At 47.5% G+C, this 11,712-nt stretch overlaps 1 protein-coding gene across 2 annotated transcripts in view; it reads right to left on the bottom strand.

The window, feature by feature from the left end:
• Positions 1-616: 616 nt before the first annotated feature.
• slc4a7 (solute carrier family 4 member 7) overlaps positions 617-11,712 on the bottom strand; it is a 130,113-nt gene continuing 119,017 nt past the window's right edge. For both annotated transcript variants that reach the window (XM_075466382.1, XM_075466381.1), the window contains exons 14-25: positions 10,519-10,764; positions 9,735-9,840; positions 7,748-7,909; positions 7,558-7,671; positions 6,590-6,751; positions 5,691-5,942; positions 5,114-5,182; positions 4,524-4,697; positions 4,313-4,444; positions 3,342-3,433; positions 3,109-3,216; positions 617-1,089 (exon numbers count right to left, since the gene is read on the bottom strand). In XM_075466382.1, the coding sequence (XP_075322497.1) occupies positions 1,008-1,089; positions 3,109-3,216; positions 3,342-3,433; positions 4,313-4,444; positions 4,524-4,697; positions 5,114-5,182; positions 5,691-5,942; positions 6,590-6,751; positions 7,558-7,671; positions 7,748-7,909; positions 9,735-9,840; positions 10,519-10,764 (1,699 nt within the window). In that variant the 3' untranslated portion in view covers positions 617-1,007. The remainder of the gene's footprint in view (positions 1,090-3,108; positions 3,217-3,341; positions 3,434-4,312; positions 4,445-4,523; positions 4,698-5,113; positions 5,183-5,690; positions 5,943-6,589; positions 6,752-7,557; positions 7,672-7,747; positions 7,910-9,734; positions 9,841-10,518; positions 10,765-11,712) is intronic.

Below are 11,712 nucleotides of genomic sequence, written 5' to 3'. Positions count from 1 at the left end.
TTTATTTTGTAAAAGTCTGTTGCTCACAGGCTTTTATTTTGTAAAAGTCTGCTGCTCACAGGCTTTTATTTTGTAAAAGTCTGCTGCTGTCTGCTGTGGAACAGGAAAAGAAAGTAATCGGCGGATCCACCAAACATGGAGAAGGGTACGGAACTTTTACTCGGCCATTTTCATGTTAAAGTTCTTCCAGACGGCGGAGTCGACAGAACCAAAGTCATCTGTAAACACTGCCAAGTTGAATTGTCTTCTCAGCGTAGTAGTTCCAGTCTAAAATATCACTTAAAGGCAAAACACACAACTGATAGCAGCAAGTCATTCAAGGAAACAGACAGTGGAGCGAGGCTTCTACATAAAAACTACAGAAAGATGCTGATGTTAAAAGTGTGTTTGCACAACAAATGTTATGGCACTTTCATTCATATGGCAGCACATTTAAAATAAAGCTAAATGCTAAAAGCTATACGCTACTTTTGAATTCATTTTTGGATTCTGCGTACAGATGTGATTAATCGTGATTAATCAGGGAAATCATGTGATTAATTAGATTAAACATTTTAATCGTTGCCCAGCCCTAAACTTTAATCCTGATTTTTTATTGAGGGATGAAACAGACTCAGATCGTCGCCACCAAACTGCTTTATTGAAAATGTACAAAGAAAAGTTAGAAGAAGGACACCTGCTGTGACACGGTGGTTAAATTAAAAGCTCCGTCCGAGGTGAAGAGCCTCGTCTGCGTCGGGAAAGCAGAGCCTGAACGAGTTTCTCAGGGCCGTCGGCCAATCACAGCGCGGCGACGGCGGACACCTGAGGGCGCTGCGTACTGCAGCGGCGGCCATGTTTGCTCCCAGAGTCGGAGTCTCCGTGTTTCACCATAAAACGATGAGAAAATAAAGCGTTCACCTCGTCAGAGAAAACGCAGGAAGAGAGAAGCGCTGTTCGGCCTCGCTCCGTCGGGACGGAGGACCCACGCCTCCATCCGCCTCGTCCTCCAGCCGCCCGCTGACGGATCATAGCGCCGTCTCGGCATCCACCACTCTGCGACCGTCTTCGTTCTCCACGCTTATCTGGACGCTCGCCAGCTTCTCCTGACTGGAAGACAAAAGCAAAGTTTTCTGACGTCTCTTCCCTTTTAAAACGACCTAAAAACATCATATATTAATATTTTTTTTCCGCTTTTTTTCCCCGTAGATCTTTTAATTCCACTTGAGTTCTGGAAGTGTTTTGTCGTTAGCTCACGCAGCTAACAGGAAGTGTTTGGCCATTAGCTCATGCAGCTAACAGGAAGTGTTTGGCCATTAGCTCATGCAGCTAACAGGAAGTGTTTGGCCATTAGCTCACGCAGCTAACAGGAAGTGTTTGGCCGTTAGTTCATGCAGCAAACAGGAAGCTTTGACCGTTAGCTCAAGCAGCTAACAGAAAGTGTTTGGCCGTTAGCTCACGCAACTAACAGGAAGTGTTTGGCCGTTAGCTCACGCAACTAACAGGAAGTGTTTGGCCGTTAGCTCACGCAACTAACAGGAAGTGTTTGGCCGTTAGCTCACGCAACTAACAGGAAGTGTTTGGCCGTTAGCTCACGCAACTAACAGGAAGTGTTTGGCCGTTAGCTCACGCAACTAACAGGAAGTGTTTGGCCGTTAGCTCATGCAGCTAACAGAAAGTGTTTGGCCTTTAGCTCATGCAGCTAACAGGAAGTGTTTGGCCGTTAGCTCACGCAGCTAAAAGGAAGTGTTTGGCCGTTAGCTCATGCAGCTAACAGAAAGTGTTTGGCCGTTAGCTCACGCAGCTAAAAGGAAGTGTTAGCTCACGAAGTGTGTGGCTGTTAGCTCATAACAGGAAGCTTTGACCGTTAGCTAATGCAGCTAACAGAGAGTGTTTGGCCGTTAGCTCACTCAGCTAACAGGAAGTGTTTGGCCGTTAGCTCACGCAGCTAAAAGGAAGTGTTAGCTCACGAAGTGTGTGGCCGTTAGCTCATAACAGGAAGCTTTTGACCGTTAGCTTACGCAGCTAACAGGAAGTGTTTATCCTTTAGCTAATGCAGTTAACAGGAAGTGTTTGCCCTTTAGCTCATGCAGCAAACAGGAAGCTTTGACCGTTAGCTCATGCAGCTAACAGGAAGTGTTTGCCCTTTAGCTCATGCAGCAAACAGGAAGCTTTGACCGTTAGCTCATGCAGCTAACAGAAAGTGTTTGGCCGTTAGCTCACTCAGCTAACAGGAAGTGTTTATCCTTTAGCTCATGCAGCTAACAGAAAGTGTTTGGCTGTTAGCTCATGCAGCAAACAGGAAGCTTTGACCGTTAGCTCATGCAGCTAACAGAAAGTGTTTGGCCGTTAGCTCACTCAGCTAACAGGAAGTGTTTATCCTTTAGCTAATGCAGCTAACAGGAAGTGTTTGCCCTTTAGCTCATGCAGCAAACAGGAAGCTTTGACCGTTAGCTCATGCAGCTAACAGAAAGTGTTTGGCCGTTAGCTCACTCAGCTAACAGGAAGTGTTTATCCTTTAGCTAATGCAGCTAACAGAAAGTGTTTGGCCGTTAGCTAATGCAGCTAACAGAAAGTGTTTGGCCGTTAGCTCATGCAGCTAACAGAAAGTGTTTGGCTGTTAGCTCATAACAGAAAGTGTTTGGCCATTAGCTCACGCAGCTAACAGAAAGTGTTTGGCCGTTAGCTCATGCAGCTAACAGGAAGTGTTTGGCCGTTAGCTCACGCAGCTAACAGGAAGTGTTTGGCCGTTAGCTCACGCAGCTAACAGAAAGTGTTTGGCCGTTAGCTCACGCAGCTAACAGGAAGTGTTTGGCCATTAGCTCATGCAGCTAACAGAAAGTGTTTGGCCGTTAGCTCACGCAGCAAACAGAAAGTGTTTGGCCGTTAGCTCATGCAGCTAACAGGAAGTGTTTATATGGAAGATGTCCGGGTGAAATTTAGAGAAAATTAATAAAAATATTTAACCAGAGAAGAAGTTTTGGTTCAAATCTTTGATGAAGATTCAGAGGGTGAGAGTTTCCCCTCAGAGTGACGGGTCGGAGAGGGCGGGGCTTTAAACGGGTCGACCAGGTGGTGGTGACGGGGAAAAGGTGGAGGTAGACGTTTCCGACTTTCTGAGGCATTTACCTGCTGCAGCGTTTCAGACCTTTGCTGCCTTCAGGCTGCATGGAAACAGACTTCCAGATGCCACTTTTGGCCATTTCATCAGAGATGTTGACTTCTGACGGGTCCGACCTGCACGCACACACACACACACACACACACACACACACACACACACACACACATTACTCTCTGCAGGGGGCGTGGCCACAGGGGGGCGTGGCCACAGGGATCAGCGCGCTGCGTCAGCCACTCACCGCCCTTTCAGGCCTTTTATGGGGAACTTGAGGATGTTTTCTGGGTCGTAAGGCGGTTCCTCCTCCACGTCCAACAGCATCCGCCGAGCGTCCTGGAAACAGAGCTCAGCCAATCAGGACACAGAAACAGAGAATGTGTTCCAAACCGCATACTTCTCCTACTACTCCTACTAACTTTCTGAGTTAGTATGCGAGTTTTAGTAATCGAGAAGTTCCCGGATGCATACTAGATTCTCCGAAATGTTGGGTATGCATCATGAGGTTACTACTCATACTCAAACTACCCAAGATGCAACGTAATCGTGTATGTAGTGTAGTATGTAGTATGCAGTATGCATTATGGAAATATGCAGCATGCAGTATGTAGTATGCAGCATGCAGTATGTAGTATGCATTATGGAAATATGCAGCATGCAGTATGTAGTATGCAGAATGGAAGTATGTAGTTTGTAGTATGAAGTATGCAGTATGTAGTATGCAGAATGGAAGTATGTAGTTTGTAGTATGAAGCATGCAGTATGTAGTATGTAGTATGTAGTTTGTAGTATGCAGTATGCAGCATGTAGTATGCAGTATGTAGTATGCAGTATGTAGCATGCAGTATGTAGCATGCAGTATGTAGCATGCAGTATGTAGTATGCAGCATGTAGTATGTAGTATGCAGCATGTAGTATGCAGTATGTAGTATGCAGCATGTAGTATGCAGCATGTAGTATGTAGTATGCAGTATGTAGTATGTAGTATGCAGTATGTAATATGCAGTATGTAGTATGCAGCATGTAGTATGTAGTATGCAGCATGTAGTATGCAGTATGTAATATGTAGTATGCAGCATGTAGTATGCAGCATGTAGTATGCAGCATGTAGTATGTAGTATGCAGCATGTAGTATGCAGTATGTAGTATGCAGTATGTAGTATGCAGTATCGAACACAGCCAGAGTCCCGTGGTTTCCCCGTCCCGTTGCCTCACCTCTTTCTCCTTCTTCTTCTTGTCGTCGTCCTTCTTCTTCTTGCTCTCTGGGATCAGGTCGTCCAGCCAGCTCAGCTCCCTCTTGGTGAAGCAGAAATCCAGAAGCTTCCGGATGAAGACCAGAGCCAGAACCTGCACAGAGCCGCAGGCCCGACGTGAGTCGCCGCGTTACAGAAAAAAGGCCGCCGAACGTCTCTCTCACCGCTCTCACCATCATGGGGAAGATGACGGCGGCGGCCGAGGCCTTGATGGTCCAGAGCACGATGAGGCAGGACAGCTGCACCACGGTGAAGACGTGCACCTTCCACAGCGGCACGTAGCGCAGGTAGATCAGGTCCGGCTGGTGCTTGGCCGGCATGCCGAACAGCTTGATCCGATCGAACAGCTGAAGGACCAAAGAGGTGAGAACGGGTGAGATGGGACAGAATCAGAAAAAAATAGGGCAATTAGAAGGGCAAAGAGCGGTACATTAAAGGAAGAACAAGGAAAATGGAATCACAAAGAAAACAAAAACAGAAAAGGGGTTTTGGTTCTTTCTTTTTTTTTATCGTTTAGACATAAAACAAAAATACCACTTTGGCATCTAGGACAGACAAGAGATGCAAGATATATGCACATGTACCGGATGTGAATGTTTGTTTCTGAATGTCAATAAAACAAAATAAATAAAAAAAAAAAAAAAAAAAAAAGGTTGACAAAAAAATAAAAGAAAAAATGAGCAAATAAATAAAATAAGGCGTTGATAAAATTAAAGTGACATTGTAGTTAAAGTGTCAGACGGAGGGAACGGCGGGGACGGACCTGGATGCCTTTCAGCGAGGACGCCCCCATGTAGAGGAAGACTCCGTACAGGACGGGCATCGGGATGAACTGAGGGAACACACGCCGTTTTTATTTCTCTGGCCGCTCAAACTCGCCGTTCTTTAAAGGGATAGTTTGCCTCTTTGGACATGAAGCTGTGTAACATCCCATATCAGCAGCATCATTTCTGAACATCTTCTTCCCCCCTGCTGCGTCCTGTGAGCAGAGTTCCAGCCTCGTTTTGGTGTTGATGAAGGTAGTCCGGCTAGTTGGCTGGGGTTTAAAAAATAAAGTGTTTTGCTTCTCAAAACAATATGCGTTCAACAGAGTAATACATTTGCATCACAAAATCATTCTCCAGGAAAAAGCCAGACCTTTCCTTTAATTTTGTTTTGTTTTGTTTCCTTTCCTTCTCTTTCCTTTCTTTCAATTTCCTTGAACTCGGCTCACAGGACGCAGCAGGGGGTAAGAAGATGTTCATAAATGATGTTGCTGATATGGGATGTTACACAGCTTCATGTCAGAAGAGGCGAACTGTCCCTTTAATGTGCGCCAGCCGGCCGGCGGAGACACTCACCTTGAGTGCGGACGTCATGAAGACGGAGCAGCCCATCAGCACGAAGATCATGAAGCCGGTGACCCTCTGCTCCCTGATGCCCAGGAACTTGGGCTGCTCGCCGGGCGCCGCGCACTCCGACTCCACCTTCAGGCTGTTGACGTGGGAGATGGAGAGCACCGTCGCCGCCACGAACCACGGCAGGCCCATGATGGAGCACACGCCCAGCATCAGCGCCACCACCAGCAGGTCCAGGTGGTAGCCGCAGCCCTTCTGCAGCCACAAACACACACAGGTTAGGTTTAGGACCCCGGAGGTAAGGTTTAGGACCCCGGAAGTTAGGTTTATGACCCCGGAGGTAAGGTTTAGAACCCCGGGGGTAAGGTTTAGGACCCCGGAGGTAAGGTTTAGAACCCCGGGGGTTAGGTTTAGGACCCCGGAGGTAAGGTTTAGGACCCCGGAAGTTAGGTTTATGACCCCGGGGGTTAGGTTTAGGACCCCGGAGGTAAGGTTTAGAACCCCGGGGGTAAGGTTTAGGACCCCGGAGGTAAGGTTTAGAACCCCGGGGGTTAGGTTTAGGACCCCGGAAGTTAGGTTTAGGACCCCGGAGGTTAGGTTTAGGACCCCGGAGGTAAGGTTTAGGACCCCGGGCGTTAGGTTTATGACCCCGGGCGTTAGGTTTATGACCCCGGGGGTTAGGTCTATGACCCGGAGGTAAGGTCTATGACCCGGGGGTAAGGTTTATGACCCGGGGGTAAGGTTTATGACCCGGAGGTTAGGTCTATGACCCAGGGGTAAGGTTTATGACCCGGAGGTAAGGTCTATGACCCCGGGGTAAGGTTTATGACCCGGAGGTTAGGTTTATGACCCGGAGGTTAGGTTTATGACCCGTCAGAACGCCCCCCAGCTCCGGCACCCACCTTCAGCTTGTTCTCCTTCCTGTTGACGATGACGGCGGTGATCTGCTGGTCCATGAAGATCAGGATGGTGCAGAGCAGCGCGGGGACGGCGGCCGCCAGCAGCGTCCACCAGGGGTTCGGTCCCAGAGGGGAGATCAGCCAGCCTCTGTTCTTAGAGGTGGGCTGAACAGAAGAAGAAAAACAGGGTTATTTCTCTTTTTGGGAGGGACATTCCTATCTATCTATCCGTCGAGGCAACGGAGAGTCGTGGAAACCGCAAGGGTTGTGATTGGTCGACTAACAACATAATTTCCGGAATCACTTCTCCGGTTTAGCTCCTTTCTCTCAGAACAACAACACCGCCATTTTTGAAAGAGTTTACTGTGAGGAGTGGAACGGAGCCGGAAGGTGAACAATCAATCAACCACTTTCACCATAGACGTAAGAGATTGGGTCGTCTAACGTAGCGCCGCCTACTGATCGGGAGGTGAACTGCCTTGGGTATCAGACAGCCCGACGGAGAACTTCGAAAGGTTTAATGACCACAGAGACGGAGAAGCATACCGAGGCCTTTAGCAAGCTATAAGACGAGCTGTCGGCATCTTCTTTTCAAACAGCACAAACAGGGAAATACAGTCGTAACCTCCAACAAATGAATGAAACTTTGACCCGTTTGTTCTCTGTTCTCAGTTTTCTGCTCCGTTGTTCATTGTCTTTGTCTCTTTGGCTTCCCGCCCTCGTGCTAACTTCCTGTGTCTGTCCACGTGTTCGGGAAACGGCAACAGAAAAGTTCTGATCGTGCGTATGTTGAGCCTCGAGGTCGTCGGCTTGGCGTTGACGAATCGGAGCCGAGAACGCGGCCTACAACGCCGCCTATGCAACGCACCCTCCAACCCCTCGTGACCTCAGACCCCCCGTGACCTCCGACCCCCCGCCGAGCCGACAGCTTCTCCCGAGCTCAGAGGAACCAACTGGGAAGAGATACTCACCTCGAAGCGGTCGGGCACTTTGAGTTTGGGCGAGGGAACTCCAACCAGGTAATCTACCAGCACCATGATCATGATGGTCAGGAAGACGGCGAAGTCGCTGATGGTGGACCGGACCTGCGGACACAGAAGGATCTTTGAAGCACGACTTCTGACACATCCTGAGACTTTAACAGGCGGCAGCGCGGCGGACCTTGGTGGGGAAGTATCTCTTGGTCTTGAACTGCTTGAGGAAGGACGACAGGAAGAAGGTGGTGAAGAAGAGGATGACGGACCAGAAGAGGACGTCGGGGACGTAGGGCCCGCTGTGGCCGCAGGCCGAGCCCACGAACTCGCCCTTTAAATCCCGACAGTCCTGCAGAAGAGAGAGTTCAGGATGAAGATGAAGACAAGTGAATGTTAAAGCCTTGGTTAAAGCCTGGTTAAAGCCTTGGTTAAAGCCTGGTTATAGCCTCGGTTAAAGCCTCGGTTATAGAATGGTTAAAGCCTTGGTTAAAGCCTGGGTTAAAGCCTGGGTTAAAGCCTGGGTTAAAGCCTGGGTTAAAGCCTGGTTAAAGCCTTGGTTAAAGCCTGGTTAAAGCCTCAGTTAAAGCCTTGGTTAAAGCCTCAGTTAAAGCCTGGTTAAAGCCTCGGTTATAGAATGGTTAAAGCCTTGGTTAAAGCCTGGTTAAAGCCTTGTTTAAAGTCTGGTTAAGGCCTCGGTTAAAGCCTGGTTAAAGGCTGATTAAAGCCTGGTTAAAGCCTCAGTTAAAGCCTGGTTAAAGCCTCGGTTAAAGCCTTGGTTAAAGTCTGGTTAAAGCCTCGGTTAAAGCCTGGTTAAAGCCTCGGTTAAAGCCTGGTTAAAGCCTCAGTTAAAGCCTGGTTAAAGCCTGGTTAAAGCCTCGGTTATAGAATGGTTAAAGCCTTGGTTAAAGCCTCAGTTAAAGCCTCGGTTAAAGCCTTGGTTAAAGCCTCAGTTAAAGCCTGGTTAAAGCCTTGGTTATAGAATGGTTAAAGCCTTGGTTAAAGCCTCAGTTAAAGCCTGGTTAAAGCCTCGGTTATAGAATGGTTAAAGCCTTGGTTAAAGCCTCAGTTAAAGCCTCGGTTAAAGCCTTGGTTAAAGCCTCAGTTAAAGCCTCGGTTAAAGCCTTGGTTAAAGCCTCAGTTAAAGCCTGGTTAAAGCCTCAGTTAAAGCCTCGGTTAAAGCCTTGGTTAAAGCCTCAGTTAAAGCCTCGGTTAAAGCCTTGGTTAAAGCCTCAGTTAAAGCCTGGTTAAAGCCTCAGTTAAAGCCTGGTTAAAGCCTCGGTTATAGAATGGTTAAAGCCTTGGTTAAAGCCTCAGTTAAAGCCTCGGTTAAAACCTCGGTTATAGAATGGTTAAAGCCTTGGTTAAAGCCTGGTTAAAGCCTTGTTTAAAGTCTGGTTAAGGCCTCGGTTAAAGCCTGGTTAAAGGCTGATTAAAGCCTGGTTAAAGCCTGGTTAAAGCCTCAGTTAAAGCCTGGTTAAGGCCTCGGTTAAAGCCTTGGTTAAAATCTGGTTAAAGCCTTGGTTAAAGCCTGGTTAAAGCCTCAGTTAAAGCCTGGTTAAAGCCTCAGTTAAAGCCTGGTTAAAGCCTGGTTAAAGCCTCGGTTATAGAATGGTTAAAGCCTTGGTTAAAGCCTCAGTTAAAGCCTCGGTTAAAGCCTTGGTTAAAGCCTCAGTTAAAGCCTGGTTAAAGCCTCGGTTAAAGCCTGGGTTAAAGCCTCAGTTAAAGCCTGGTTAAAGCCTGGTTAAAGTCTGGTTAAAGCCTTGGTTAAAGCCTGGTTAAAGCCTCAGTTAAAGCCTGGTTAAAGCCTCAGTTAAAGCCTGGTTAAAGCCTCGGTTATAGAATGGTTAAAGCCTTGGTTAAAGCCTCAGTTAAAGCCTGGTTAAAGCCTGGTTAAAGCCTGGTTAAAGCCTCGGTTATAGAATGGTTAAAGCCTCAGTTAAAGCCTCGGTTAAAGCCTGGTTAAAGCCTCAGTTAAAGCCTGGTTAAAGCCTGGTTAAAGCCTCGGTTAAAGCCTGGTTAAGGCCTCGGTTAAAGCCTGGTTAAAGGCTGATTAAAGCCTGATTAAAGCCTGGTTCTGATTCGTTTAATTTCATTCTGAGGAACAGAAAATCTGATGAATATTTCAGATTATTATCAGACAGGCTTCAGATCTTTGCTCAGGAAGGGGGTCAGACCTCGGTGCTCAGCTGCTCCCACTCGATGTTCTCCGACGTCAGGTTCTTACTCCTCCAGGCCTGCCGGACGTCGGCCGAGGCGTTGGCGGGCGGCGAACACTGGCACCTGAAACGGAGGATGCGGCGCTCAGACCTCAGTAAATAACCTCAGAAGCACAGGTACGCCTGCGCTCAGACCTCAGTAAATAACCTCAGAAGCACAGGTACGCCTGCGCTCAGACCTCAGTAAATAACCTCAGAAGCACAGGTACGCCTGCGCTCAGACCTCAGTAAATAACCTCAGAAGCACAGGTACGCCTGCGCTCAGACCTCAGTAAATAACCTCAGAAGCACAGGTACGCCTGCGCTCAGACCTCAGTAAATAACCTCAGAAGCACAGATACGCCTGCGCTCAGACCTCAGTAAATAACCTCAGAAGCACAGATACGCCTGCGCTCAGACCTCAGTAAATAACCTCAGAAGCACAGGTACGCCTGCGCTCAGACCTCAGTAAATAACCTCAGAAGCACAGATACGCCTGCGCTCAGACCTCAGTAAATAACCTCAGAAGCACAGATACGCCTGCGCTCAGACCTCAGTAAATAACAGAAGCACAGGTACGCCTGCGCTCAGACCTCAGTAAATAACAGAAGCACAGGTACGCCGGCGCTCAGACCTCAGTAAATAACCTCAGAAGCACAGGTACGCCTGCGCTCAGACCTCAGTAAATAACAGAAGCACAGGTACGCCTGCGCTCAGACCTCAGTAAATAACCTCAGAAGCACAGGTACGCCGGCGCCCTTACGTGTAGAAGGTGAGGTTGTCCAGGTGGCTGTGCATGTTGATGGGGAACAGCTCCCCCAGGTGCACCAGCTTCTCCAGGGCCTCGTAGATGAAGATGATGCAGATGAGCGCGGCGAAGGCCTCCTCGGTGAAGCGGGTGATGTAGCACACCAGAGAGCTGGCGTCCGTGGCCACCAGCAGGATGCAGAGGAAGGCGGTCCAGAGCCCGATGCTGGTCCTCAGGGACAGGTAGGACAGGCTGAAGTCACTGGGGACGGACGGGCGAGAGCACAGCGTTCGTTAGGCGGCAAACCTTCCATCAACCTGGAAGTGGAACCACTTAACCTTGCAGCACCCAAGCATGTGAAGAATCATTGAAAAAAATCATTTTGGCTCTTCTTGCATCTTTATGGGTGGGAATAAACCAATATTTTTGGAATTGGGCTATTTTTGATCATTTTAGGCAATGATGCATATTTGCAGCTGTGGGCTTTCCTGATTAATTTAGTTCACAAAACCAAGTCATTCTCTGCAGACCGTTTGGCAGAAAAGGTTTAGTGAAAGTTCACCAGTAACTGCTGCTACCACAATAAAATGTATATAATAAACCTTTATTGAACATTCTTAATACAAAGTGCGGAACATAACCATCATAAACTTTCCATTCAACAACAAATCAAACAGATTTCACAGATCTTTGTTGTGAAAAAGTCAAGCATATATAAAATGCAAAAAATGTAAAGTATAAAAAATGTAATTTAAATAAAAAATGTGCACATGAAGCTAATAAAAAAATGCAAAAAAATAATCATAATAATACAATTTGGAGAGCTGAGCTCCCATTAGCGCTGTGAAAGGTGGACAAAGCAGAGCACACCAAACGAGAGCAGAACCAACTGGAACAGACCACCGCAGAGCAGAGTGCAATTCTAACTGTCGGCACATAAAATGTAATGTAAAAAATATTACACATGAATGTCAATAATGTATGTAAATTTAAAAAATCAAATAAATAAATAATAAATAAATAAAAATATAAATAAACCGGTCCGACCCGTGCTCAGGGGTCCTCTCACAGACCTCTGAGGCCCCAGCAGAACAGCCAAAGTTCACTCGGCTGCTGGCACATTCGTTCGCACACAAACTTCCATCAATAGATAAATAAATTAATCTCCACGGGGGAACTCAAAGGTCACAGGCCGCTGAACTGTAGATG

Source organism: Odontesthes bonariensis, chromosome 5 (genome assembly GCF_027942865.1).
Source record: "Odontesthes bonariensis isolate fOdoBon6 chromosome 5, fOdoBon6.hap1, whole genome shotgun sequence".
In the NCBI taxonomy this organism is placed as follows: domain Eukaryota; kingdom Metazoa; phylum Chordata; class Actinopteri; order Atheriniformes; family Atherinopsidae; genus Odontesthes; species Odontesthes bonariensis.
Note: the sequence above shows the minus strand (reverse complement) of the source record. Positions and strands in the feature narration are given on the sequence as shown.